The sequence below is a fragment of the Ostrea edulis genome, chromosome 6, assembly GCF_947568905.1.
Source record: "Ostrea edulis chromosome 6, xbOstEdul1.1, whole genome shotgun sequence".
NCBI lineage: Eukaryota > Metazoa > Mollusca > Bivalvia > Ostreida > Ostreidae > Ostrea > Ostrea edulis.
Window position 1 is genome coordinate 18,998,776 of NC_079169.1, and position 27,267 is coordinate 19,026,042.

Consider the following 27,267-nt stretch of genomic DNA (forward strand, 5'->3'; position numbering starts at 1 on the left):
AATTGTTTGTCCCCACCACTTCACTACAAGCGTGTTTTACTGTTATTGTTTGTCCCCAGCACTTCACTATAAGCGTGTTTTACTGTAATTGTTTGTCCCCCAGCTCTTCACTATAAGTGTGTTTTACTGTAATTGTTTGTCCCCAGCACTTCACTATAAGCATGTTTTACTGTATACTGCACATGTTTGTCATTGTGTCTGTTACATCAGTGTTTATTTAAATTTATGACTTGTTCTGGACTTTTAAACGAAAGCCCTTTCTGTTTAAACCAAAGTCGTTTTTGTTTAAACCAAGGTCATTTTTGTTAAAACTAAGGCTGTTTTTGTTTAAACCAAGACTGTTTGAGTCAGAGTGGAGCTATAGCAGAGATTCAGATTGTTACATAGGAACACACAGGAAATAAATTAATTTCTTAAACAATGCTTTTCACATTGTCCAATCAATTTGCAAGCATTCTTATGTCATATATAGAGTAAAACATGTTTATAATGAATTAACACATTTATGATGAATTCACGCTTGTTGTGAAGTGATATGATAGGAAAATAACAAAAATTTTTATTGGATTTAACATAATTTGGTTATAACAAACTATTTTCACTGACCCTGTAGGTTCGCTATAGCTTTGATTTACTGTAAATTAAGTTACAAGATTCATTTCTCGAGAAGACCAAAGTGATTCGGGTGGACAATGTAGCCAACAGGCCTTATTAGAAATTTGCTTGTGATATTTAATTATTGATATTTTTTCCACAGGAATTTTTTTCTTCGATAGACAATTTCCGAGCCATTCACATATCGCCTAATCATGCTGATCAGAAAAAATCATGGAACGTACACCTGGACAGATCCAATGGTTGCCCTGAGGTAGGGTGTGATATCTCAGCAGACAAGCTGGGAAAATACTCAAAACAATTTACAATTCAGGTTCTTTACCTTTTAAAGGAAAACATGTTTAGTTTGTTTGTATCTATGGGTTTAGCAGGAAGGAAGAAATTGCAATGGACCATACTGGAATTCAAACCTGGGCCCCCTGAATCTCTATTCAGGTGTTCTACCAACTGAGCTATCTGATCACCAGTGATCGAACCCGTCTGACAGCCACATTCCTCCTTACTTAAAATGTTTTCACCCCCTTAAGATCTTTATCCCCCGGCAGGCATTTTCACTTGTCAGTTCCAGGAGCTGGTCTACAGCACCAAATGTAACAGGAAGGGAGAAAATGCAATGGACCAGCCAGGAATTCGAACCTGGGCCCCTTAAATCTCTAGTCAGGTGCTCTACCAACTGAGCTACATATATTTGGCCACCAGCGATTGAACTTTTCTATCACAGGTGTACGAAAACAATGGAGGCATGGGGATAATTTGCATAAATGGTTTCAACTTACCACCAGTTCTTTCATTGTTTTTCGTATCTCCATAATACAGGCCAGACAATTACTCCTTATATTCATATTTGGTAGTTTGTAGTTTTCAGGCCAAATAGAAAATGTGTGTTTATGGTCCTGCGACTGACACAAATTTGCCACTGTTGATTCTAACATTTTCATCAGCAATTTTTTACGACTTATGCAAGTCTGAATTTTTCTGCCTATTCAGTCACTAATTCCATTATTAGATGTTTCTCAATAATGGTGGACTCCTTTTGCCCAGTCTGTAGTGTTTATTGTCTTTTTCACTTTGAATCAGTACGAGACAATATCCCCATTGAACAATTCATTGACATTTTGTGAGGTCTTTAATCAATATCACAAGTTCATTGTAAGGTGTTCACCAAATCAAATGAGGTACAAGAGCCAACCTCTGTACTAAATGTTGTAGTGATCACAAATCAAAAGGCATCATGAATGATGTTAGACATCAGTAAGTAACCAGAGCCTAAAATGGATCTGATAAAAAAAAAATGCCTTCCAATTGGAAAATAAGCAAAAATTTCCCAATCAATCATCTAGAAATTCCCAATTTTGAGATGTATTTTTCAAATGATCACTATTGTGAAAATACAGAAAAATACAGAGATTTCTAGACTACATTTTATGTACTTTGATACTGAATGAACGATAGTGAATCTTGGTTTTTACCTTTAAAAAAGAAATTAAAACCTCTTTAACTGAAACAAAAACTTGGGAAATTGTTATGTTAATTAAAAAATTCTCAATCTGAACAAAAAAGTTACAATGAATTTCCCAGTCTAAAGGGATCGGGACCCTGTCCCAAAAACTGGAGCCACATTCCTGGTAAGATAGAAACACTGTATAATGAAATAGTTTGAGGTATTTTATTAGAAGCAGAGAGTTTGAGGTGTGTAGTTAAAAGAAGAGAGTTTGAGGTGTGTAGTTAGAAGAAGAGAGTTTGAGGTGTGTAGTTGAAAGAAGAGAGTTTGAGGTGTGTAGTTAAAAGAAGAGAGTTTGAGGTGTGTAGTTAGAAGAAGAGAGTTTGAGATGTGTAGTTAAAAGAAGAGAGTTTGATGTGTGTAGTTAAAAGAAGAGAGTTTGATGTGTGTAGTTAGAAGAAGAGAGTTTGAGGTGTGTAGTTAAAAGGAGAGTTTGAGGTGTGTAGTTAACAGAAGAGAGTTTGAGGTGTGTAGTTAGAAGAAGAGAGTCTGAGGTGTGTAGTTAAAAGAAGACAGTTTGATGTGTGTAGTTAAAAGAAGAGAGTTTGAGATGTGTAGTTAAAAGAAGAGAGTCTGAGGTGTGTAGTTAAAAGAAGACAGTTTGATGTGTGTAGTTAAAAGAAGAGAGTTTGAGATGTGTAGTTAAAAGAAGAGAGTTTGAGGTGTGTAGTTTTGAGCAGAGTTTGAGGTATGTTGTTTTGAGCAGAGTTTGAGGTATGTTGTTTTAAGCAGAGTTGGAGGTGTGTAGTTTTGAGCAGAATTTGAGGTGTGTAGTTTGGAGCAGAGTTGGAGGTGTGTAGTTTTGAGCAGTGTTTGAGGTGTGTAGTTTGGAGCATAGTTTGAGGTGTGTAGTTTTGAGCAGAGTTTGAGGTGTGTAGTTTGAAGCAGAGTTTGAGGTGTGTTGTTTGGAGCAGAGAACACTTACCGTTCCAGAACACATATCCCTGGTTTTTTATAGGGATCTGGGGTGGGGGGGGGGGGGGGGTATAGGATGGGGCCACAATAGGGGAACAAAGTTTTACATACTGATATTAGAAAATATCTTCAAAAATCTTCTTCAAAAGAACCATTGGGCCAAAGAAGTTTATATTTGCATGAAAGCTTCCTGATATAGTGCAGATTCAAATTTGTAAAAATCATGGCTCCCAGGGGTAGGTTGGGGCCACAATAGGGATCAAAGTTTTACATGTGAACATATGGGGAAAATCTTTAAATATGGGCCAAGGTGACTCAGGTGAACGAGGGCCAAGGTGACTCAGGTGAACGATGTGGCCCATGGGCCTCTTGTTTATTTCTGTTAGGGCTTGTCAATGATTCAGTCTGTTTTATTGTATAATTTTATATGCTCTAAAACAACAATAATGACTAGTTTAGGTTGTTTCAATATTGATTTTAGAAAGGCCAATTCAACTTAATTAGTAGATTATCATCCGGGGTCACAAAAAAATATGGGGAAGGTGTGAGGATTTTATTTTTTAATTTTTATCCCCCCCCACCACCCCCACCACCACCCCCAAAATTAATGACAAAAGGCATCACATAAAGTGTTAATCAAGTTATCATTCAAAGAATCGTTGGTAGAAGATATAAAACCAACATTCTGTGACTTTAATCATTCACTCATGTCACTGGGAAGCAAGTTTGTTTGAAATTGTAATTTTTACGAAAATAAAAAAAATTGGGGCGGGCTCTTTTCTGAGGGGCGGATGGGGATGATAATCTATCAATTAATTTTGATAGGCCAAACTAGTATTTGACATTGATTTTTTTGCTATGGGTTAATCGGTGTCTTTTATTCATGACAGAAGGTTGTTTGCAGTATCAATGAAATATTTATATCAATTTTATATTTACTCATGCTCTACACAAATCTCATATTCCATCAGAAAATTTCAAAATGTTATTGACATGATATGGACTGTGTGATCAATCTGCTGAATGAGATCACATCTTCCTTCAACATTCATCTCCTGCATTAGTCTCTAATATAATTAATTTGTTATTGAAATAAAGAGACAAGTAATTTACTGTTGATAATTGGAAATCGGTGTTTAACTTTGATGGTGGGTAAAATATTAAACATATTTTGTTGTCTTTTACTCGACATCTCAAAGGGGTGGTAGCCTATAGACACCATTAATCCATTCTATCATTATCTCTGCTTGAACATTATTAGGTAATGGTGAATGTCTGTGGCTAGTGTTGATTAGGTACTTACAAATGATACACATTACCAGAGCATTACTATAAGGTAGAGGATTAATTAATGATACACATTACCAGAGCATCACTATAAGGTAGAGGATTAATTATCTAATCAATACACATTACCAGAGCATCACTATAAGGTAGAGGATTAATTATCTAATCAAGAGTTTTAATATGTGCTTTGTTTTAGGGTAGATAATTATTTAAGTATATAATTTTCACATTAATGGATAGTTGTATGATGCTGTGTAATTATGAAAAGTTGTTTAGACTTGACAGTTATTTTGAGAAAATAATTTAGAGACATACCATACTATGAATATTCTCATTCCATTATGTGGTAAATCTACACTACTGGTTATCATAAAATCTGAACCATAACGATTGGACCTTTAATTTCTAGATTTAATTTAACCTTTGAGCTCTTGATTTATGTATCTCAAAGTTTTATCAAAGCTTCTTGAACTTTGAGTTATCAAGATTTACTTGTATTAAAGGGATTCTCTCTCTCTCTCTCTCTCTCTCTCTCTCTCTCTCTTTCTCTCTCTCTATATTGGTGATCATGTGTAATGAACATGACTACTAGGGTGAGCTTTGTGGCCATGAGTCTCTTGTTGTATTTGTCAGGTGTTGAGATTTGAGAGTAAAGCTGTGGCTGAATCCTTTGTCTCCGGCATCAATGGCTACTACCGCCTAATTACAGACTACTACATGAACCTATACCAACAGATGGAGCTTCCATCCCTACAGGAAATCAACAAGCTTAAGTGCCATGGTCCAATCGAGTCAGTGCATTGCTAAAGACAAATTTAGTATCATATACAGTAAAACATGGTTACAGAGAACATGCTTATAATGAATTCATGCTTACAGTAAAACATGGTTACAGCGAACATGCTTATAATGAATTCACACTTGCATGTAGCGAAATGTTTTTCATTCCTTGTAGTTTCAAAACACATGAACTTATTGGATATAAGGAATTACATTTATAATGGATAAAAAAAAATTCATCCACAGCACTTCCCTATAAGTGTGTTTTACTGTACAATGTGTTTGAGAATGAAATCATTCAATATTTATTGTCTTGATGAAATTACGGCAATTTTGATTGGCTGAAAAAATTGTTTGATTTCTGCATCAACGAAAACCAGTAGCCATTTTCACAAAAAATCTTACGACTAAGATAAAATTTTTGTCTCTTCCTTATACTCAGATGAATGCAACTGTGCTTTGAGTAAAAATAGAGTTTCATCACCAATATATATACTTGACCTTTTGCTCATTCAAAAATCATCTTATTTATTTAAGGAATGAAAGTAACTTTTACTCATTATATACAATATATAAAGTAAATTGGGGCAGTTTACGCATTATAAACCGCGAAGTGGTTTATAAAATAGCATACACTGTCCCGACTTAATTTATTCAATTGATTAATTTCATTAATTGCATTTGATAATATTTGATGGATAATTCTAAAGAGAATATGAATTTTATAGGACACGGACAAATATTGCCATAGCAACTTAATGGAAACTGAACAGTCAAACATATTCAGACGTCATTCCTAGGACGTCATATAGCGGGACTAAACAGCAACTTTGTTTTTACAATATAAAGATTGTTGCTAATGTTAAATGAACCAATCAAATGGCATGTTACAAGTAAAATTATATTATTACGATAATCACTTTATCTGTAACATTTTTCTGCTATATGAATTTTATTGTAATGCCATATTCATTATCCATGGACTGTCTGTAACTCTTATTTCCATAAAAATGAATGACTGTCCATCTTTTCTTGTACAGGTAAACTTCGATATCTCGAACTTGTTAGGACCGAAGAAAAACTTCGAGATATCCGAGGGTTCAAGAAATCGAAGATAATGAATTTGACAACAATACTGTGTAATGTTTTATGTTGCATGTTTTATTTGAGAGGTAAATAAACTGGTAAAAGTTTTTGTTCAAAGTTAGGGATTTTTTAAAATATGTTTGCACTTGCAGGCATATCTGTTACTTTATTTGATACTGCAACACTTACAATTTACGAATATCGGTCGTTTATCATAGCGATAATCAGTTATCACGTTCGGTTCAGTATTTCTGACACCCAGATTTATTGTGTTATGCTTTGTAAATGATAAACCGATCACTGTAATAATGACGAAGACGGAAACGGGGAAATATCGCTGCCTTGGATTCTGTGTCTTTTTTGACTTCTGTTATAGATTGGAACTTTGTTTTCATTGTATGAACTTTAAGATTCCTTTTTATACCACTGCTAGATAATCCAACTATCCCCCGGGTTGGATACCGGGTCCTTCATTACATGTAGATTTCTTATCAGATACTGAAGATTTTGAATTTTGGTGCTGATATCTATACCAAAAATAAGGTCTTTTATTGTTTAATTCTTGATTTCTATATCACTTTGATGTGTTTAGTTTTTACTTTGACTTGTAATAGCAGGTGTAAACCTGTATTACGACAAAATCAAATTCCTATTTCAGTACTCGTCCCCAAGCTGCTTGTTTAATTATCGTGTAACGTTACGTATAAGCTAGTGTTCATTATCACATCCAAACACCCGATCTGCATAATTAGATAAAGCTCCTAAATCAACAGCTTGGGGCTAATAAGGCTTGATTATTGGCAATGGTTCCACGAAGCCCGTGCTATACCTAACAGACCGTAAAATTAGCATAATGGGATGATTGTGTACTTCAGGAGTGAAGTCAATGAAGCGAGAAACTTCTTGGACTTCGAGATAATGCATGTGTTTTTAGCACATGGGACAGTAAATTTACTTTGAGATGAGCCAGGTATTCCAGATTTCTGTGTTCGAGATAAAAATCATATATACCGGTATAGTAAAACTGGACGGGACCGTTGACTCACTTCGAGACATCCTTGGTATTCGACATATCGGTGTTCGAGATACTGAAGTTTACCTGTATTTTATATTGACCAAATTACCAGAAAACCAAGTCTTTTAAACTTGACATATGATTAAAGGAGAGAGTTACTTGAATAATAAATGCTTTTTTTGATTGAAATGAACCATAGATAAAAAAAACCAAGATCTTGTATGACTGCTTTACGATTTTTAAAATTGCAAAGGTGATGATTTTTACTTGTAAACAGAGAGTGCATTTTACATCAGTTGCAGATTAGATGGAAATTTTTTTATCAGTATTGATTTGTAATGGGACTTCATAAGTATCAGTATTGATTTGTAATGGGACTTCATAAGTATCAGTATTGATTTGTAATGGGACTTCATAAGTATCAGTATTGATTTGTAATGGGACTTCATAAGAGTCATTAATCCTGGATGGCTTAGAAGTACATTTAGAATGAGAAGACAGGATAGATGTAGAGTTGATATTTCTTTTCAGAACAAACACAGCAGTCCGCAAGCTGAAAACAAAATACTTGTCTGAGGAGTATTACATACTGAAACAGAGTATGTTAGTATTTGATCAGTTGGCTATACTGTTCTGTAATGCTGGACAGACCAGAAAAAGACTGATCGATCGAAGAAAGAACCAATACTGTTTGGAGGGGGAGCCAGAGGAAATGTTCAAAGACATCAACTCCATCATCAAATACATGTCTGATAACCGCAACCTCCTTCCAAAAGGCCCAGTCAAGGTTAAACCCCAGCAAGGTAAAACTCACTCCATACTGTATAACGTCCAGTCAAGGTTAAACCCCAGCAAGGTAAAACTCACTCCATACTGTATAACGTCCAGTCAAGGTTAAACCCCAGCAAGGTAAAACTCACTCCATACTGTATAACGTCCAGTCAAGGTTAAACCCCAGCAAGGTAAAACTCGCTCCATACTGTATAACGTCCAGTCAAGGTTAAACCCCAGCAAGGTAAAACTCACTCCATACTGTATAACGTCCAGTCAAGGTTAAACCCCAGCAAGGTAAAACTCACTCCATACTGTATAACGTCCAGTCAAGGTTAAACCCCAGCAAGGTAAAACTCGCTCCATACTGTATAACGTCCAGTCAAGGTTAAACCCCAGCAAGGTAAAACTCACTCCATACTGTATAATATCTCATCAGAATAACTCACTGTATATCTCACTATATTTCATCAGAATAGCTCACTGTAAATCTCATTATATCTCATCAGCATAACTCACTGTATATCTCACTATATCTCATCAGAATAGCTCACTGTAAATCCCACTATATCTCATCACCATAACTCACTGTATATCTCACTATATCTCATCAACATAACTCACTGTATATCTCACTATATCTTTGCAAAATAACTTGCTGTATATCTCATATTTCATCAGAATAGCTCACTGTATATCTCACTATATCTCATCAGAATAACTCACTTTATATCTCATCAGAATAATTCACTGTACATCTCACTATATCTCAGAATAACTCACTGTATATCTCACTATATCTCATCAGAATAACTCACTGTAAATCTTACTATATCTCATCAGAATAACTCACTGTAAATCTCACTATATCTCATCAGCATAACTCACTGTAAATCTCACTATATCTCATCAGCATAACTCACTGTATATCTCACCATATCTCAGAATAACTCACTGTATATCTCATTATATCTCATCAGAATGGCTCACTGTATATCTGGTCAGCATAGAAGAATTATAAAATCTTTTGTTAGTACGAATGTTGGATTAGGAAATTTCTTTATCCACAAGTTGAGTGCTTTAATTCAGGACCTGTAAGAATTTCTGCATATAGAAAATTTAATTGAAAAAGGGTTACAGTGATTGGGATAAGCAAATTGCTAAATGTGACAATGGCACGTTACCAGCTAGTATCAATGTGACATTTCTAAAATGCGCCATATTGAAATTTTTATGTGACATTTTAAAATGACGAGTCCGAGAGACCAGTAAATTATAATCTAAACCCTATACTAACAGACTGTATTGCGATAGGTAACTTTAGTTTTATTATTTGTGTTAAAGTTACGTTTTACTTTAGAATTGATCAATCTCATCGTGATTGTCTATTTTGACATTTTCGCATCATCATTTTCTGCTCCTACATTGTCTACTGCTGGTACTGGCTTACGATTCAGAAGAAAATAAAGGAAAGTTTGCCCTTTGTCACGCTTAGGAAATTTTTTTTGGTGGCATCTTCAGTTCGTGCACGTTAAAATTACAATTTAATGGTATTAACCAATCAGATAACCTTTTACTGTTTGATCAGATACTGAGAAAATCGCAGTCATACTTGCACTTAAAAGAATGTTAAGTTGTACCATTACAAAAGCACTACAGCAATAAAGATTTTTCAAGCACGAAATCGATATAGATTCAGTGGGGGGTCAGCTCAAAAATTGAAAAGTTCGTAGATCTACAAAAGTCAGTCGGGGGAAAGGTCAAACTAGGTATAGATGATATGCGCCTTAGCAGCGCATTGTTTTCAATATTCTATGCGCCATTTTATAATTTAATGCGACTATGGTGCAGGGCGCTTGCTTATCCCAATCACTGGGGTTAGGATCAAAGCATTAAAATCACCATTCAATGAGGAAAAAGGTCAACTGAAATTTCTAATCATAATCTTTGGCCATGAATTTATAAATGACATTTCAATATTACGTAATCTAATTTTTTTAAAAAATCCTGTTCATCGAAATCACCATTTAAAGAGGTCAACAGAGAGTTCATTTCATCTTTGGCCATGAATTTACAATTTGCACCAAAATTTCAATGATATTATATAATTAAATTTTTAAAAAAACTTAAATTGATTAAAATCACCATTTAAATGAGGGAAAGAGGTTAATTGAGGCTGCCAATCATAATCTATGGCCATAAATTTACAAATGGCACCAGAATTTTAAAGAGGCATGGACACGATTTGAGCTGAAAATTTTCAATCCATTTTTAATGCACAGAATGTTTAACAAAGGCATTTCTAATGATCAGCAAAAATTTGGATGTCAGTTGTCAAGGTACATGGGAGCTCACCATTTTTTGTTATGTAAACAAGGCCTGTGCCATGTTTTTGTTTGCATAAGTTATACTAGTACAAGTTTCATTTAAAGCAGATTTTTTCAATTTACATGAAGCTCAAAAAGTGAGCTTTTCTGATCAAAATTTGTCCTTTGTCTGTCAGTGTCGTTGGCGTAAACTGTTCACATTTTCATCTTCTCCAGAACCATTGGTCAAACTTGGCACAAAGCATCCTTGGGTGAAGGAGATTCAAGTTTGTTCAAATGAAGGGCCATGCCCCCTATTAAGGGTAGATAATCACAAAAATAGGGTGGGGTCATTTAAAAATCTTCCCAAGAACCACTGGACCAGAAAAGCTGAAATTTACATGAAAGCTTCCTGACGTAGTGGAGATTCAAGTTTGTAAAAATCATGACCCCTGGGGGTATGTTTGGGCCACAATAGGGGATCAAAGTTATATACATGCGAATATATAAAGAAAATCCTTAAAAACCTTCTTCTGAAGAACCAATGGACCAGAAGAGTGGAGATTTACCTGAAAGCTTCCTGATATAAAGTATTTTCAAATTTGCTCAGATCATGCCCCCCCCCCCCCCCCCCCCCCTCCCCCCCAAGTTTTACATGCTGATATATAGTAAAATCTTCTCCAGAACCACTGGGCCAATTTCAATCAAATCATCTTTGGGTGAAGGGGATTCCAGTTTCTTGACTTGAAGGACCATTCTCCCTTCCAAGGGGAGATAATTACAAAAATGCAAATATAAGGTTGGGCTATTTAAAAACCCTCTTGACATAGTGCAGATTCAAGTTTGTTAAAATCATGGTCCCTGGAGGTAGGATGGGACCACAATAGGGGATCAGTTTTACATAGAAATCTTTAAAAATCTTCTTCTCAAGAAAGAATGGGCCAGAAAAGCTGAAGTTTACATGAAAGGTTCTTGACATAAAGGAGATTCAAGTTTGTTAAAATCATGATCCCTCGGGTTAGGATGGGGCCACAATCTTCTTCTCAAGAACCACCAGGCCATATGAGTAGAGATTTAAGTGAAAGCTTCCCAATTTAGAGTAAATTCAAATTTGTTCAGATCATGGCCCCCGAGGGTACAGTGGGGCCACATAAAGAAAATTTTCTCCAGAAACATTTGGCCAATGTCAATCAAACTTGGAACAAATCATCCTTATGTGGAGATTCAAGTTTGTTCAAATGAAGCGTGAGATAATCACAAAAATGTGAAAATAGAATGGGATCATTTAAAAATCTTCTTAAGAACCACTGGACCAGAAGAGCTGAAATTTACATGAAAGCTTCCTGACAAAGTGGAGATTCAAGTTAGTAGATATCATGACCCCTGGGGTTAGGAAGGGGCCTCAATAGGGGATCAAAGTTTTACATGCAAATGTATAGGGAACCAAACTTGGCACAAAGCATCCTTAGATGAAATTTGGTAATATGAAAGGCCATATCCATCTACAAGGGAATATGATAATTGATGAATTTGTAGTTAAGTTTGATAATCAATTTTAATGAATTTTTAGTCGTTACCTTTGAAAAAAAAATTCTCAACCAAGCTGATTGTATAATGATAGTTTTGCTCATGACAAGCTTGTTTATTGCTAGGAACTGCTGCTCAGGTGAGCAATGTGGCCCATTGGCCTCTTGTTTCTATTAAGCAGTCCATATGTAAACAAAAACATGGCACGAGCGGCAGCCTTGTTTACATAACAAAGAATTGTGAGTGTTGTGTGTCACGTGTAACTCAGCAAACTGATATTCAAATTTTGGTTGACCATTAGAAATGCTTTAGTTAAGCTTTGCTAATAATAAAAACGTGGAAAATAAAATTTGAAAATTTTCAGCTCAAATTGTGTCCATGCCCCTTTAATATTAATTTTAAAAAAAATCAGCATGCTAGGCCCTTTGGCCACTTATTATATCTCCCCTTCCCAGAAGGGGGACATGTTGTTTTATTGTGAATTCTTCTTCCGCTTCTTCGTCTTCCTCTTCTTCCGCTTCTCATACAAAGTTTGTCTGGGCCATAACTTTTTTGTCTTTTGACTTAGACCTTTGATATTTAGTATGTGAGTATACCATGATAAGATGATGTGTCATGTGCCATTTTTGAAGACCTTTGACCTTTCATGCAATGGTCAAATGATAAAAAAAAATTGAGCATTTATGTTGCCCGAACTACAAAAATGCCCAAAAATTCTATTATTTGACCTTTACATAAAATTTCAAGGTCACACTGTCTTATCATGGTATGCCCACATAACAAATACCAAAGGCCTAGCCAAAAAATTCTATTACTTTGACCTTTACATAAAAGGTGAATGTCAAAGGTCAGCAAAAATGACACTCAATACATTGTCTTATCATGTATACCCACATACCAAATATCAAAGGCCTATGTTAAAAGACAAAAAAGTTATGGTCTGGACAACAAAAACGCCCAAATTTTTTTTATTATTTGACCGTTACATAAAATGTCAAAGGTCATCAAATGGCTGTCGCCATTCACAAGCCAGAAACTAAAGGCTTACATCTTTTCAGCTGTTGGTCTTGTGTGATGCAAAATTAGTTGAAATTATGAAAAATAACCATAATTCATGATAAATAAACCTTTCGGGGATCAATGCCCTGCCTTTTCTTTAATAAATTCTGTTTGTGGGTGTCGCCAAAATTCACCTTTCCTACCATAGCGATTTTTAGGTCACCTGAATTCATTCAGGTGACCTATTGCTATCTGTTTTTGTCCGTCGTCGTTCGTCGTGCGTTAACATTTGAACATTTTCAGCTTCTTCTCTGAAACCCCTGAACCAATTTCAACCAATTTTGGCATATAGCATCTGTGGGTGGAGGGGAACAAAAATTGTGAAATTCGTGGTCCCTGCCCCCCTGGGGCCTGAGGGGTGGGGCAAAAACCATCAAAATGAGTGTAATTTTAAAAAATCTTCTTCTTTACTCCTGGACATCAAGAAGCCAAACTGTGGGCATAATTATAATGAGCGTTGAGCCCTCTACCAAAATTGTGAAATTCATGGCCCCTGGGGCAGGGGTTCTTTTGTTAGGGTGGGGCTCTATTGGTCATATAGTGAAAATGTAGAAATTCTTTGAAAATCTTCTTCTCTGTCTCTGGGTATTAAGTAGACAAACTAATAGCATGGTAATGATGAGCAAGGATGCCTCTTTATACCCCCCGCAACAAGTTGTGGGGGGTATACTGGAATCGGGTTGTCCGTCTGTCCGTCCGTCCATCTGTAGACGCAATGGTTTCCGGGCTCTAAAGCATCATCCTTTCCACCTACCGTCACCATATCATATATATGGACTACCCATGGGATGAAGATGTTCCCTATCGATTTTGGGGTCAAAAGGTCAAAGGTCAAGCACACTGGACATCGAAGTAGCAATATGGTTTCCGGGCTTTAAAGTGTTATCCTTTCCACCTACAGTCACCATATCATACATATGGACTACCCATGGGATGAAGATGTTCCCTATTGATTTTGGGGTCAAAAGGTCAAAGGTCAAGCGCACTGGACATCGAAGTAGCAATATGGTTTCCGGGCTCTAAAGCGTTATCTTTTCCACCTACAGTCACCATATCAAACATATGGACTACCCATGGGATGAAGATGTTCCCTATTGATTTTGGGTTCAAAAGGTCAAAGGTCAAGCGCACTGGACATTGAAGTAGCAATATGGTTTTCGGGCTCTAAAGCGTTATCCTTTCCACCTACAGTCACCATATCATATATATGGACTACCCATGGGATGAAGATGATTTCTATCGATTTTGGGGTCAAAAGGTCAAAGGTCACGCGCACTGGACATTGAAGTAGCAATATGGTTTCCGGGCTCTAAAGCGTTATCCTTTCCACCTACAGTCACCATATCATACATATGGACTACCCATGGGATGAAGATGTTCCCTATCGGTTTTGGGGTCAAAAGGTCAAAGGTCATTCGCACTGGACATCGAAGTAGCAACACTCAGAAAAGAGGTAGTTTATACCTATTACCAACACCCTTTGGGAGATTGGGGTAATCGGGGGGTATTCTTAGTGAGCATTGCTCACAGTACCTCTTGTTAAAAATTGTGAAATTCATGGCCCCTGGATCAGGGGTTTTGGTGCTAGGGTGGGGCTCTATAAGTCATATAGTGAAAATGCATTATTTCTTTGAAAATCTTCTTCTCTGTCCTTGGGTATTAAGTAGACAAACCAATAGCATGGTTATGATGAGCAAGGATGCCTCTTTCAAAATTGTGAAATTCATGGCCCCTGGGTCAGGGGTTCTGGTATTAGGGTGGGGCCCTATTGATCATATAGTGAAAATGCATTTTATTTCTTTGAAAATCTTCTCCTCTGGTGCTGGGTATTAAGTAGACAAACTAATAGTATGATAATGATGATCAAGGATGCTTCTTTCAAAACTGAAATTTATGGCCCCTGGGTCAGGGGTTCTGGTGCAAAGGCGGGGCTGACCACATAGCTATTCAATGTTTCTTCCATCCAAAAGTAAAATTCTTATATTTAAACACAAACCTAATTCAAACATTGGAAGGTTGTTACATGATACGCAGGTGACCTATAAGGCCCCTGGGCCTCTTGTTTAAAACTCTGTATAATATTTATAGATATATTCATTATGATACTCAAATAGTATTTTTATTCAGAATATGTGTTCACTCTTATAAAAAGGAAGAAAATTTAAGCATACCAATAACATTTTCATAGTTCCACAAACTAGTACATTTTTATCATGTCGCATATTATAAGAACATATACTACGTTATAGCAATTGTGAAAAAAACCCAGATGATAAATGTATTGCTCCTTTAAGCTAGCTGACTTATTTTAACAGGTACATCTTTTAACATGAAAGAAAACAAAAATATTGATGTTTGTTAGGATAGAAAAATTGAAATTGTGAATGGTAACAACCTCCGTTACACCTAACCTGCATAATGCAATATTTTATAGATCTACATTAAACAATATTTACGGGATCTTGATTGCCAGTTCACCGCCAATAATCAATTTATCATACAAATGACAAAATGATATAAAAAAGATTTGGGTAGAATTTTAAATTTTTTGAAGGTATGTCAAAAAATAATCTTGTTAAAGGGAAAGGCAACCCTAACCACATTGTTGCTTTTCTTTAACAACAAAAATCCTTGCTTGACGATTAAATCAATATTAATCTATCATATATTTGAAAATACTTTCCGTTTAATTTATTAAGTTAAACACGACAAGTCACGAACAGTTAAGTTTGGAGCCGTATAGATTTGAGCCTATTCTTTTGCAAGAAGTTTGGCTTTATTTTGCAAAAGAGGTTAAAGTAACTGCTTTTCTATCAGTGTCACACCTCCACAAGGCCTGTAGTGAATTGTTTTAATTTTCTATCAGTGTCACACCTCCACAAGGCCTGTAGTGAATTGTTTTAATTTTCAGAACCTGTTGATGTTTTGAGAAAACTTTTTGTGGAAGAAATCATACCGGATGAAGAGGAAGAAACAGCCTTAAACAATCAGAAAAGGAAACCCAATCTCATCCTTCCAGAGGATATTCAGGTCAAAGAACCCACAGGTAGGTCACAGGCTGGAAGTCAAAAGAAATACACCCCAGAAGGGAATATGATTCACGGTATCAAAACGAAAGTGCAAACTGAAATCTGAAATCTCAGTACATGTTTTCAACAATAGACTTGACTTTTTAAATGTTTGAATGAGAATATTATGAATTCATTGGTCACCTGAGTAACTGAAAGTGACCTAATGAGTGTCCACCTATGGTGAATCGTCTGCCATGCTAAATCCATTCAAGGGGATGAGCAACATAGCTTCTAAATGTGTGCTAGAAACTTTTAAAAGTTACAAATTTTATGACTTTGGAATCAAGAGACAAACCAAATTTAATTGTTTTATGTTGAATAAACTGAAGAAATATAGGCTTCAATTTTGAAAATACCTGAGGATATGAACTGTGATGCTTTACTGTGGCCTAGGTAGAATGAATGTTCTTCATGAAAAGTATGCTGCGGTAAAGTGTGGCAGTTCATACCCTCAATAAGTCACATGTATTTTTGAAAATGAAGACCATTTCTTATATTTCCGTTCCACTTTCATTTCTACTGGAATTCCTAGCCATTGAAATATACAGTATTTATCTGTATTCATACGCACATTATTTACATTGAAATATACAGTATTTATCTGTATTCATACGCACATTATTTACATTGAAATATACAGTATTTATCTGTATTCATACACACATTATTTACATTGAAATATACAGTATTTATCTGTATTCATATGCACATTATTTACAACTGCAACACATGAGGAAATGTCTTACATTACAATTTGTAACGATATCAAAGGTAAAATCATTTGAATTGTAAATATTTAGAATGGGAGACTTAATAAAGCAACATCACATTTGGAATCATTACAGTATGTGGAAGTTTCACTGAAGTTTTAACGTGTGACCTTGATAGTGGCACAGTTTATGCAGCAAAGCGATTACGGCAGACCTCCAGTGACCAGATGTTTCGTTGTTATGAGGTATGGGTATTTATATTGCCTCAAATGTTTCGTTGTTATGAGTATTTATATCGCCTCATGTTTCATTGTTATGAGGTATGGGTATCTATATTGCCTCAGATGTTTCATTGTTATGTGATATGAGTATTTATATCGCCTCAACCCACTATACAATGTTTTTATTGGCTCATCTAAGATTTTCTGACCAAACTTTGTGTGTTGTTTGGCATCTATGAACATTTCACATTTTCATCTTCTTCTCAAAAACACTATGCTATTTTCAACAAAACTTGACACAAAGCATTCTTTGATAAGGAGGATTCTAGTTTTTTTGTCAGAGATTCTAGTGTGTTTTTTAAAAATGAATTTGGGTCATGCCCTTTTCCAAGAGCAGATGATTAAGAGTCCTGTTAATATTATGTTGGTTTTATATGTGTATATGGTTTATATGTGTATATGGTTTTATATGTGTATATAGTTTATATGTGTATATAGTTTATATGTGTATATGGTTTATATGTGTATATAGTTTATATGTGTATATGGTTTATATGTGTATATAGTTTTATATGTGTATATAGTTTATATGTGTATTTGGTTTATATGTGTATATAGTTTATATGTGTATATGGTTTATATGTGTATATGGTTTATATGTGTATATAGTTTATATGTGTATATGGTTTATATGTGTATATGGTTTATATGGTTTATATGTGTATATGTGTATATGGTTTATATGTGTATATAGTTTATATGTGTATATGGTTTATATGGTTTATATGTGTATATAGTTTTATATGTGTATATAGTTTATATGTGTATATGGTTTATATGTGTATATAGTTTTATATGTGTATATAGTTTTATTATCTCACCTGAGCTAAAAGTTCAAATGAGCTTTTCTGATCACCCATATTCCGGCGTCCGTCCGTCCGTCCGTCTGTCCGTCTTTTAACATTTTTGACTTTCTTCTCAAAAAACCACTGGGCCAATTTCAACCAAAGCTGGCACAAATCATCCTTAGGTAAAGGGAATTCTAAATTGTAAAAATAAAAGGCCAGGCCACCTTCCAAGGGGAGATAATCAAGAAAAGGTAAAAATAGAGTAGGGTCATTAAAAAATCTTCTTCTCAAGAATCACTGGGCCAGAAAAGATGAAATTTATAGATAAGCTTTATTAGGTAGTGCAGATTCTAAATTGTTAAAATCCTGGCCCCCGGGGATTGGATGGGGCCACAATAGGGGATCAAAGTTTTACATACAAATATATAGGAAAAATCTTCTTCTCAAGAACCACTGAGCCAGAAAAGCTGAAATTTATATGAAAGCTTCCTGATATAGTGCAGATTCTGAATTGTTAAAATCCTGGCCCCCGGGGGTCGGATGGGGCCACAATAGGGGATCAAAGTTTTACATACAAATATATAGGAAAAATCTTTTAAAATCTTTTTCTCAAGAACCACTGAGCCAGAAAAGCTGAGATTTATATGATAGGTTCCTGATATAGTGCAGATTCAGGTTTGTCAAAATCATGGCCCCCGGGGGTCGGATGGGGCCACAATAGGGGATCAAAGTTTTACATACAAATATATAGGAAAAATCTTTAAAAATCATCTTCTCAAGAACCACTGAGCCAGAAAAGCTGATATTTACATGAAAGCTTCCTAACATCGTGCAGAGTTAAGTTTGTTAAAATCATGGCCCCTGGGGGTAGGATGGGGCCACAAGGGGGGGTCAAAGTTTTACATACAAATATATAGGAAAAATCTTTAAAAATCTTCCTCTTAAGAACCACTGAGCCAGAAAAGCTGAGATTTATATGAAAGCTTCCTGATATAATGCAGATTCAAGTTTGTTAAAATCATGGATCAAAGTTTTACATACAAACATATAGGAAAAATCTTTAAAAATCTTCTTATTAAGAACCACTGAGCCAAAAAAGCTGAGATTTATATGAAAGCTTGCTGATATAGTGCAGATTCAGGTTTGTTAAAATCATGGTCCCCGGGGGTAGGATGGGGCCACAATAGGGGATCAAAGTTTTACATACAAATATGTAGGGAAAATCTTTAAAAATCTTCTTCTCAAGTAACACTGAGTCAGAAAAGCTGATATTTACATGAAAGCTTTCTGACATAGTGCAGATTCAAGTTTGTTCAAATCATGGCCCCTGGGGGTAGGATGGGGCCCACAAGGGGGGGGGGGGGGTCAAAGTTTTACATACAAATATATACTAGCAAAAATCTTTAAAAATCTTCTTCTCAAGAACCATTGGGCCAAAGAAGTTCACATTTATATGAAAGCTTTCTGACATAGTGTAGATTCAAGTTTGCAAAAACCATGGTCTCCAGGGGTATATTGGGCCCATAATAGGGACTACGGTTTTACATGCAAATATATATGGAAAGTCTTCTGATATGGACCAAGGTGACTCAGGTGAGCGATGTGACCCATGGGCCTCTTGTATGTGTATATGGTTTATATGGATTTTTTTTTTGAGATGCAAAAACATTTCTTAATAACTTGGTGTACATGTAAATTAACCTCATTTTTATGATGCGTCAAAATACACGTTTCATGATGTCCACATTTCCTTTTTCTTCTTCACATCTGAAACACTGATAAGGTGTATGAAACACTTCACCTGTTGTGTATTGTAATGAATTATCAGTTCTACAATGCACAGAGACATAAAGCTACCTGGACCTGTTTAGTCTTTTGAAAAGAAAATTCACACCTCTATTTTTCTGTTGGTGGTGGCGTTAAGCACTTTTAAAAGGTCACATGTGACATTAAAACTGCCAATTTTTCTAAAACTAATTTTTATTTCCTCAATTTCATGAGTTCTTTTAGGTTTTACAAAATAGAGTTAAAAGTTCACATTGTAATGATATTACTATATGGCCTGGTTAGCTCAATGGTTAGATCACCTAACTATAAGTGCAAGGGACCTGGGTTCGATCTTTGATACAGATTTTTCTTCCCTTCATTGCAATAATAACTTAGTAATTTCCGTCTATATACAATCTTCTGTAATACATAATAGCTTCCATTTTTACTACCAGGAACTATCAAAATGTGCAAACTCTAAAACAGACCTGGTAATATATCCCAATATTTTTGTAGGAACTATATAGAATGCAAGTGATTTATACCTGAAAATGTTTATTCGGTATATACATGTATACAAACATACATACATATATACCAAGGATAGCCCATGAAAGCTCGAAAGCTTATTTCCAATGGGGTCCTTTGATGAAAAGTCACGGAAAATTATGTATCACTGATGAAAATCACATATGACCTTTTATAATTACCTGACCAGCAGAACTTGAAAATTCCACTGAAGTTGTAAAGGGAATTCATGAACAATCCAATGTACTGAGACACAAAGCTAATGAACCTTTATGTAGACTGTTATATGGGGACAGTACACAATTCGTCTGTCTAACTCCTCCTACAGTAACGGAACTGTTCGTGTGTGGGTTTAAAGGCCGGCAATTGGGTATAAAAGCAGCCAATCGGTGAAAATGGTGGAATATATGAATTTTCTGGTCACATTCAGATTGCAGCACTTATTTTGCAAAAATAAAGATTAAGCTGTTGTACTGAAATTTTAAAATAGGTATGCTTGTTCCCCTTATAACTGTGCATATATTGGCCATATCTATTTTAGATATAAATTCTCATGAAGTTTTAATTTTGGGCTCAAAAATCTGAAGCAGGGCTACATTTGTATTTCAAACTAGAGATTGGCAGTTTGTGGGTGTGATTATCTTTTGTTATTGTTTACACCGGATGTTGACTCACATATTGCACGAGCATGCTTGTCTAGTTCTAGATAAGAGGGATTGCACCAAAGGCAACATGTAATCAAATCACTGTATAACGTGGAAAAAAAGTACTTACTCATATATCATTGGTAAATCCAAATTTTATTTTTTAATTATATATAATCACATTCCATTAAAAAAAATTGGTTAACTTTATGAAAATAACTCATTAGGACTGTTCAGTCTGGTCGCTGTTTCAGAGTTTTGCAGGATTGCTGGTACCTTTTCTCGAATAATGTCAAGCATGATGTTTGTCTGATTAAGCAACAATCTCCTAGGCCAGTTGTGTAACTCCCATTAATTGTCTCTCACCAATGATGACAAATGTCCAATTGATCAACCATCACTCTAAAATTACTCTCAATCTGGACTCTTACATGTGAACATTACAATGCCAAAAGAGACAATCACAGATAGTAGGTCTCCAAATATCATAATGGACAAAATGTTTCTTAATAACCCTTCAATGCACATGTCCTCCATTGCACAGCTACAATTTCCCCCCAAATTCTTCTCATAATTGAAAGGTACCAAGAGGAAAATTATAAGTATTAGTATATCATATATACCAATATTTGTGTATATTATAAAAGAAACCTACATGTTTTAAAAGATATGGATAAAACAATGATGAATTCATTTTGTAGTTCCTAGGGTGAAGTTTTGTTAAAGTAAAAACATAGCCTTTCAATGCCTCACAGATCGAGCAGAGTGGTTGAAAAATGCGGGAAAACTTTAGTTTATTTTGATAAATCATACCAGTCTCCCTGTTCAAAATATCGTCTGCTACAGAGCACGTGTAGAGTCAAGCATCAGATTGCTGCTTATTCTGATAACACTGCTAAGCCCTGCCCTCTTGCCATATATGCTTAATTGCTGTAGGGGTGTAAAATTTTCTAGGTTACTCCCGGCCTTTAACGTAGTGTGTATAACACTGAGCTTGTAGACACTCTTGTGTGGGTTAGTATGTGTGTATAACACTGAGCTTGTAGACACTCTTGTGTGGGTTAGTATGTGTGTATAACACTGAGCTTGTAGACACTCTTGTGTGGGTTTAACGTAGTGTGTATAACACTGAGCTTGTAGACACTCTTGTGTGGGTTTAACGTAGTGTGTATAACACTGAGCTTGTAGACACTCTTGTGTGGGTTAGTATGTGTGTATAACACTGAGCTTGTAGACACTCTTGTGTGGGTTTAACGTAGTGTGTATAACACTGAGCTTGTAGACACTCTTGTGTGGGTTTAACGTAGTGTGTATGTTTTGCTCAATTGATTTGATACTTGTCAGGTAGCTTCGTTATCAAAAGAGGAAGAATTCTAATGATTCTGGGGTCAAAAGGTCAAGGTCACCATGGGACTTTATAGAAAAAGCTTGTAAACACACTACAGGCACATTTGTTGCTTGATTGATTTGATAATTCACATGTAGCTTTGTTATCAAGAGAGGAAGATAGTATCAAAGGTCACTACATGACTTCATAGAAAAAGCAGGTACACACTCAGTGCAAAGAGATATGCCCCACCTTGTGGCCTTTTTTTAAGGAAGTGTTTGTATGGGGTAGTGAAGATGTGCTTGAAGGCATGTGGCAAGTATTTTGATTTTCTTCAATTCTTGAGAAAATTAAAGGTTGTTGAACTTGTTATTTTTGAGGAAATATTAAAACATGACTCCCGTGATTAGGTCGGTGCTAAATTAGAGGATCAACGTTTTACTTAAGAATATATATGGAAACGTCTTTAAAAATCTTCATCTCAACAACTCTTGGACCATGATTAGTCATATCAATATGCAAGCATCTTCAGATAGTTCAAATTCAAGTTTGTTCAATTCCCTGTGGTAGGGTGGGGCCACAATAGAAGATCAATGTGTTTCATGGCAATATACAGGAAATTAGTTAAAACAAATTCTTTTCAAGAGTAACAGGGTCACACTATATCAAATCAAAATGTACTATCAAAGTACTATCATAGGACATTTTTTTTGTCTGTCTGTCCAAAACTTTAACCTTGCTCATACCTTTTGAATTGTTAGTGATAGGGCTGTCATATTTCATATGTATATTTTGTGTGACAAGACCTTTCTGTTGGTACTAAAGTTTCTAATCTTGTACGTAACCTTGACCCTTGAGTTTGAAATACTTTTAAGAAAACCTAACCTAGGAAATTTCTCCTGAATTATTGAAGGTAGAGCTTTTCATATATTGTATCTATAGATTTCTTATGGCAAGCTTGTACATTTTATACCATGAAATTTGACTTTGTGACCATGACCTTGGAGTTTGACAAACATTTCAAAATTTTAACCTAGCTCACAACTTTTGAATGGTTAGTCATATATTATATGTATTGATTTCTTTTGGCATGACCTTTCATTATACCCCCCGCAACAAGTTGTGGGGGGGTATACTGGAATCGGGTTGTCCGTCTGTCCGTCCGTCCGTCCATCCGTCCGTCTGTAGACGCAATGGTTTCCGGACTCTAAAGCATTATCCTTTCCACCTACCGTCACCATATCATATATATGGACTACCCATGGGATGAAGATGTTCCCTATCGATTTTGGGGTCAAAAGGTCAAAGATCATGCGCACTGGACATCGAAGTAGTAATATGGTTTCCGGGCTCTAAAGCGTTATCCTTTCCACCTACAGTCACCATATCATACATATGGACTACCCATGGGATGAAGATGTTCCCTATTGATATTGGGGTCAAAAGGTCAAAGGTCAAGCGCACTGGACATCGAAGTAGTAATATGGTTTCCGGGCTCTAAAGGGTTATCCTTTCCACCTACAGTAACCATATCATACATATGGACTACCCATGGGATGAAGATGTTCCCTATTGATTTTGGGGTCAAAAGGTCAAAGGTCAATCGCACTGGACATCGAAGTAGTAATATGGTTTCCGGGCTCTAAAGCGTTATCCTTTCCACCTACAGTCACCATATCATACATATGGACTACCCATGGGATGAAGATGTTCCCTATTGATTTTGGGGTCAAAAGGTCAAAGGTCAAGTGCACTGGACATCGAAGTAGTAATATGGTTTCCGGGCTCTAAAGGGTTATCCTTTCCACCTACAGTAACCATATCATACATATGGACTACCCATGGGATGAAGATGTTCCCTATTGATTTTGGGGTCAAAAGGTCAAAGGTCAATCGCACTGGACATCGAAGTAGCAATATGGTTTCCGGGCTCTAAAGCGTTATCCTTTCCACCTACAGTAACCATATCATACATATGGACTACCCATGGGATGAAGATGTTCCCTATTGATTTTGGGGTCAAAAGGTCAAAGGTCAAGTGCACTGGACATCGAGGTAGCAATATGGTTTCCGGGCTCTAAAGCGTTATCCTTTCCACCTACAGTCACCATATCATACATATGGACTACCCATGGGATGAAGATGTTCCCTATTGATTTTGGGGTCAAAAGGTCAAAGGTCATGCGCACTGGACATCGAAGTAGCAATATGGTTTCCATTTAAATTCTTTAATGGCTTTTTTCATCGCATGGAGATGCTGTGTTCCTAGATACCTTTTGGATCATAATACTGAAGTTTTACCTATTACCTACACCCTTTGGGAGATTGGGGTAAGCGGGGGGTATTCTTAGTGAGCATTGCTCACAGTACCTCTTGTTTCATACTATGACCATTGAACTAGTAACATTGATGTCAGAGTTTGACCCAAATTTCAACAAAACTTTAACCTCGCTCATAACTGTGGTGTGGTGAGTGACATGTCTCACATATTTCATGTAGGCATTTTTTGTGACAAGACCTTTCTGGTTTTTTTATGGCCCTGGATGGTCGTATAACCATGTTTTACTGTATATGCAAAATTGATTATTTTGTGCCTCCAAAATCAAATTTCAAGGGAAAATTCTAAAACATATGCATTAAAATGTAATATCAGCAGTGCATCAAATGTTTTGTTTATTAAATTACATAGCAACAAATCCAAGAAACTTTATGAAACCAAAGTAAATGTTAATTGATATGGATTTTTAAAAAATCCTAATTTTCCAGCATTTTCAGCATGATTAATACAAATTTCCCATTTTCCAGCATTTTCAGCATGATTAATACAAATTTAACAATTTTCCAGCATTTTCAGCATGATTAATACAAATTTCCCATTTTCCAGCATTTTCAGCATGATTAATACAAATTTCCCATTTTCCAGCATTTTCAGCATGATTAATACAAATTTAACAATTTTCCAGCATTTTCAGCATGATTAATACAAATTTCCCATTTTCCAGCATTTTCAGCATGCAGTTCAGCAGTTGATTAGGATGGAGGATCCAAAATTTTTTGTGCGTGTCCATGGACTGGTCTTGTCCAACCCTCCTATGTTGGTCATGGAAAGGGCCCAGCATGGTTCCTTGGCAACCTTTTTCAGGAAGAGGCAGTCAAACCAACCAATCAAACCTTTTCATCTATTGAATGCAGCAAGTCAGATGGCACATGGAATGCTTTATTTAGTAAGAAGAAAATATTCTTTTAGCTAATGCATTACTGCAGAATAAGAATTTTGTTTAATGCATTTGTTCATTGCCTAACAATTCCGTCATGCAGATTTAGTGTGTGGTGGACGTAACGTCAAACTCACATTGATTATAGATTTTGAGTTTAAAGTTTAGTTCTACATAATTATATTTCTCAACAATGTAACCACTGTCTATGAATTTATGAATCTCAGAAATACTTTGTTTGAAATCCAGAATGAGAAACAGTTAGTACATGGGAACCTGTGTTGCCGTAATTTGCTTGTCTTCCGATATGAAATTGATGACATTCTGGTCAAGATTGGGGATCCAGGAATGGTCAATCTCTTGAACACTCTGGATTTATTGAATCCTCAGAACAGGCATAGGTCAGTTTTGATTTAAACATTTTAATCTGTGTCATAGGTGTAAACAACAGGCACTCTCTAGTGTTCTTATAAAATTTATCAAGAAAATGTGAACTTATTAGATGGCCTGAAATATCATTTATGATATACCGGTACTAGGTAATGTTTGTTGCCATCAGATATTCATTTATAAATTGTCTATAAAGTCTTGTCTTTAAAGGACACATCTCGTGTTTTCAAAGTATACAGAATTATATGCATTTTGTCTTCCTTATGCTTATAGAAATTAATTGTAATAGTTCGTTCGCTGAAGTATTGCGATAATTAGCCACAATACGGACTTAAATCTAAGCCCCGATTTCAAAAGGCCTAGTTAATTAGATAGGTAGTCACGTGGTACAGTGACGTCATATGCGACCTTCGTCGATCAACTTGTTGTAAAAGTAGTGTTAGATATTTTTAAAAACTCGGGGTTTTAGGGGCCTAATTTATTTACCATGGATAACATTTATTTCGATGTTGACAAATTTCCCGAGTCTTATATCTTTTAGCCACCAGTGCATACAAATAGCGACCCAAATGTAACGAGAAAAGCGAGTATGAAATCTGCATAACTTTGCGAGTAAATAATGTTTACATGGGATCACTGTCTAAACACAATTTGGTAATGTCATTTCTGTAAACAACTGTAATTAGCGTTGTTGCTTTTCTAAAATAAACAGTGCAATAATTATTAAATTTATTTTTGGAGAAGTTAGATAGGCCTAAATTATGATACGATTATGTATCATTGACAACTAGGCCTACTGTCAAGGGCGCATTTCGAAAAAAATAAAATAATTACAACTTTGTACAAGTCTGGTGATCCAGGAAATTGCAGTAATTATAGAGGATTAAGTGTAACAAGTTGTCTTGGTAAACTTTTTAACAGATTACTCCAAACACGTCTTAATAATTATTTAGAATCTGGAGGATTATTAAGTCACTTTCAGGCAGGATTTAGGAAAGGATATCGTACAACAGATAACATTTTCATCCTAAAAACTTTAATGAACAAATACTTGTTTAAAAGAAAGAAGGAATTATTTTTATGCTTCGTTGATTTTTCAAAAGCTTTTGATACTGTATGGAGACCAGCTCTATTGTATAAAATTTTAAAAAAGGGAATTGGTGGAAATTTTTTCAATATTATAAAACATATGTACTCTACTACAAAATGTGCTGTAAGACAGGGAAATTTATGTAGTAACTTTTTTAATACTACATTAGGAGTTAAACAGGGGGACAATTTAAGTCCTACTTTATTTAATATTTTTGTTGATGACTTTGAAAATTACTTTGATAAAGTAGTAACTTATCCTGTATCTTTAGGTGATATAACTTTTAATCACTTATTTTTTGCTGATGATCTTGTTTTATTATCAGAGTCAGCTGAAGGCCTCCAAAATTGTATAGACACTCTTTCAAAATATTGTATAGAATGGAAGTTGCATGTAAACTTAGAAAAAACAAAGGTTATGGTTTGTTCTACCAGGAAAACAAAGATCAATTATGGATTTTATTATAACAATTCTACTATAGATGTAACTGATAAGTACAAATATCTTGGTATAATTTTACAATCAAATGGCAATTTAAAACATGCCTGTGAGGATCTTGCTGCTAGAGCCAGAAAAGCTTACTTTGCCTTGAAG

At 35.5% G+C, this 27,267-nt stretch overlaps 1 protein-coding gene across 2 annotated transcripts in view; it reads left to right on the top strand.

Annotated features, from left to right (window-relative positions):
- Window positions 1–27,267, top strand: part of LOC125683658 (tyrosine-protein kinase JAK2-like) — a 161,427-nt gene that overhangs the window by 18,158 nt on the left and 116,002 nt on the right. For both annotated transcript variants that reach the window (XM_056141762.1, XM_056141761.1), the window contains exons 4-10: window positions 758–868; window positions 4,952–5,109; window positions 7,731–8,002; window positions 15,774–15,908; window positions 16,779–16,888; window positions 24,981–25,202; window positions 25,443–25,594. In XM_056141762.1, coding sequence (XP_055997737.1) covers window positions 758–868; window positions 4,952–5,109; window positions 7,731–8,002; window positions 15,774–15,908; window positions 16,779–16,888; window positions 24,981–25,202; window positions 25,443–25,594 — 1,160 coding nt within the window. The remainder of the gene's footprint in view (window positions 1–757; window positions 869–4,951; window positions 5,110–7,730; window positions 8,003–15,773; window positions 15,909–16,778; window positions 16,889–24,980; window positions 25,203–25,442; window positions 25,595–27,267) is intronic.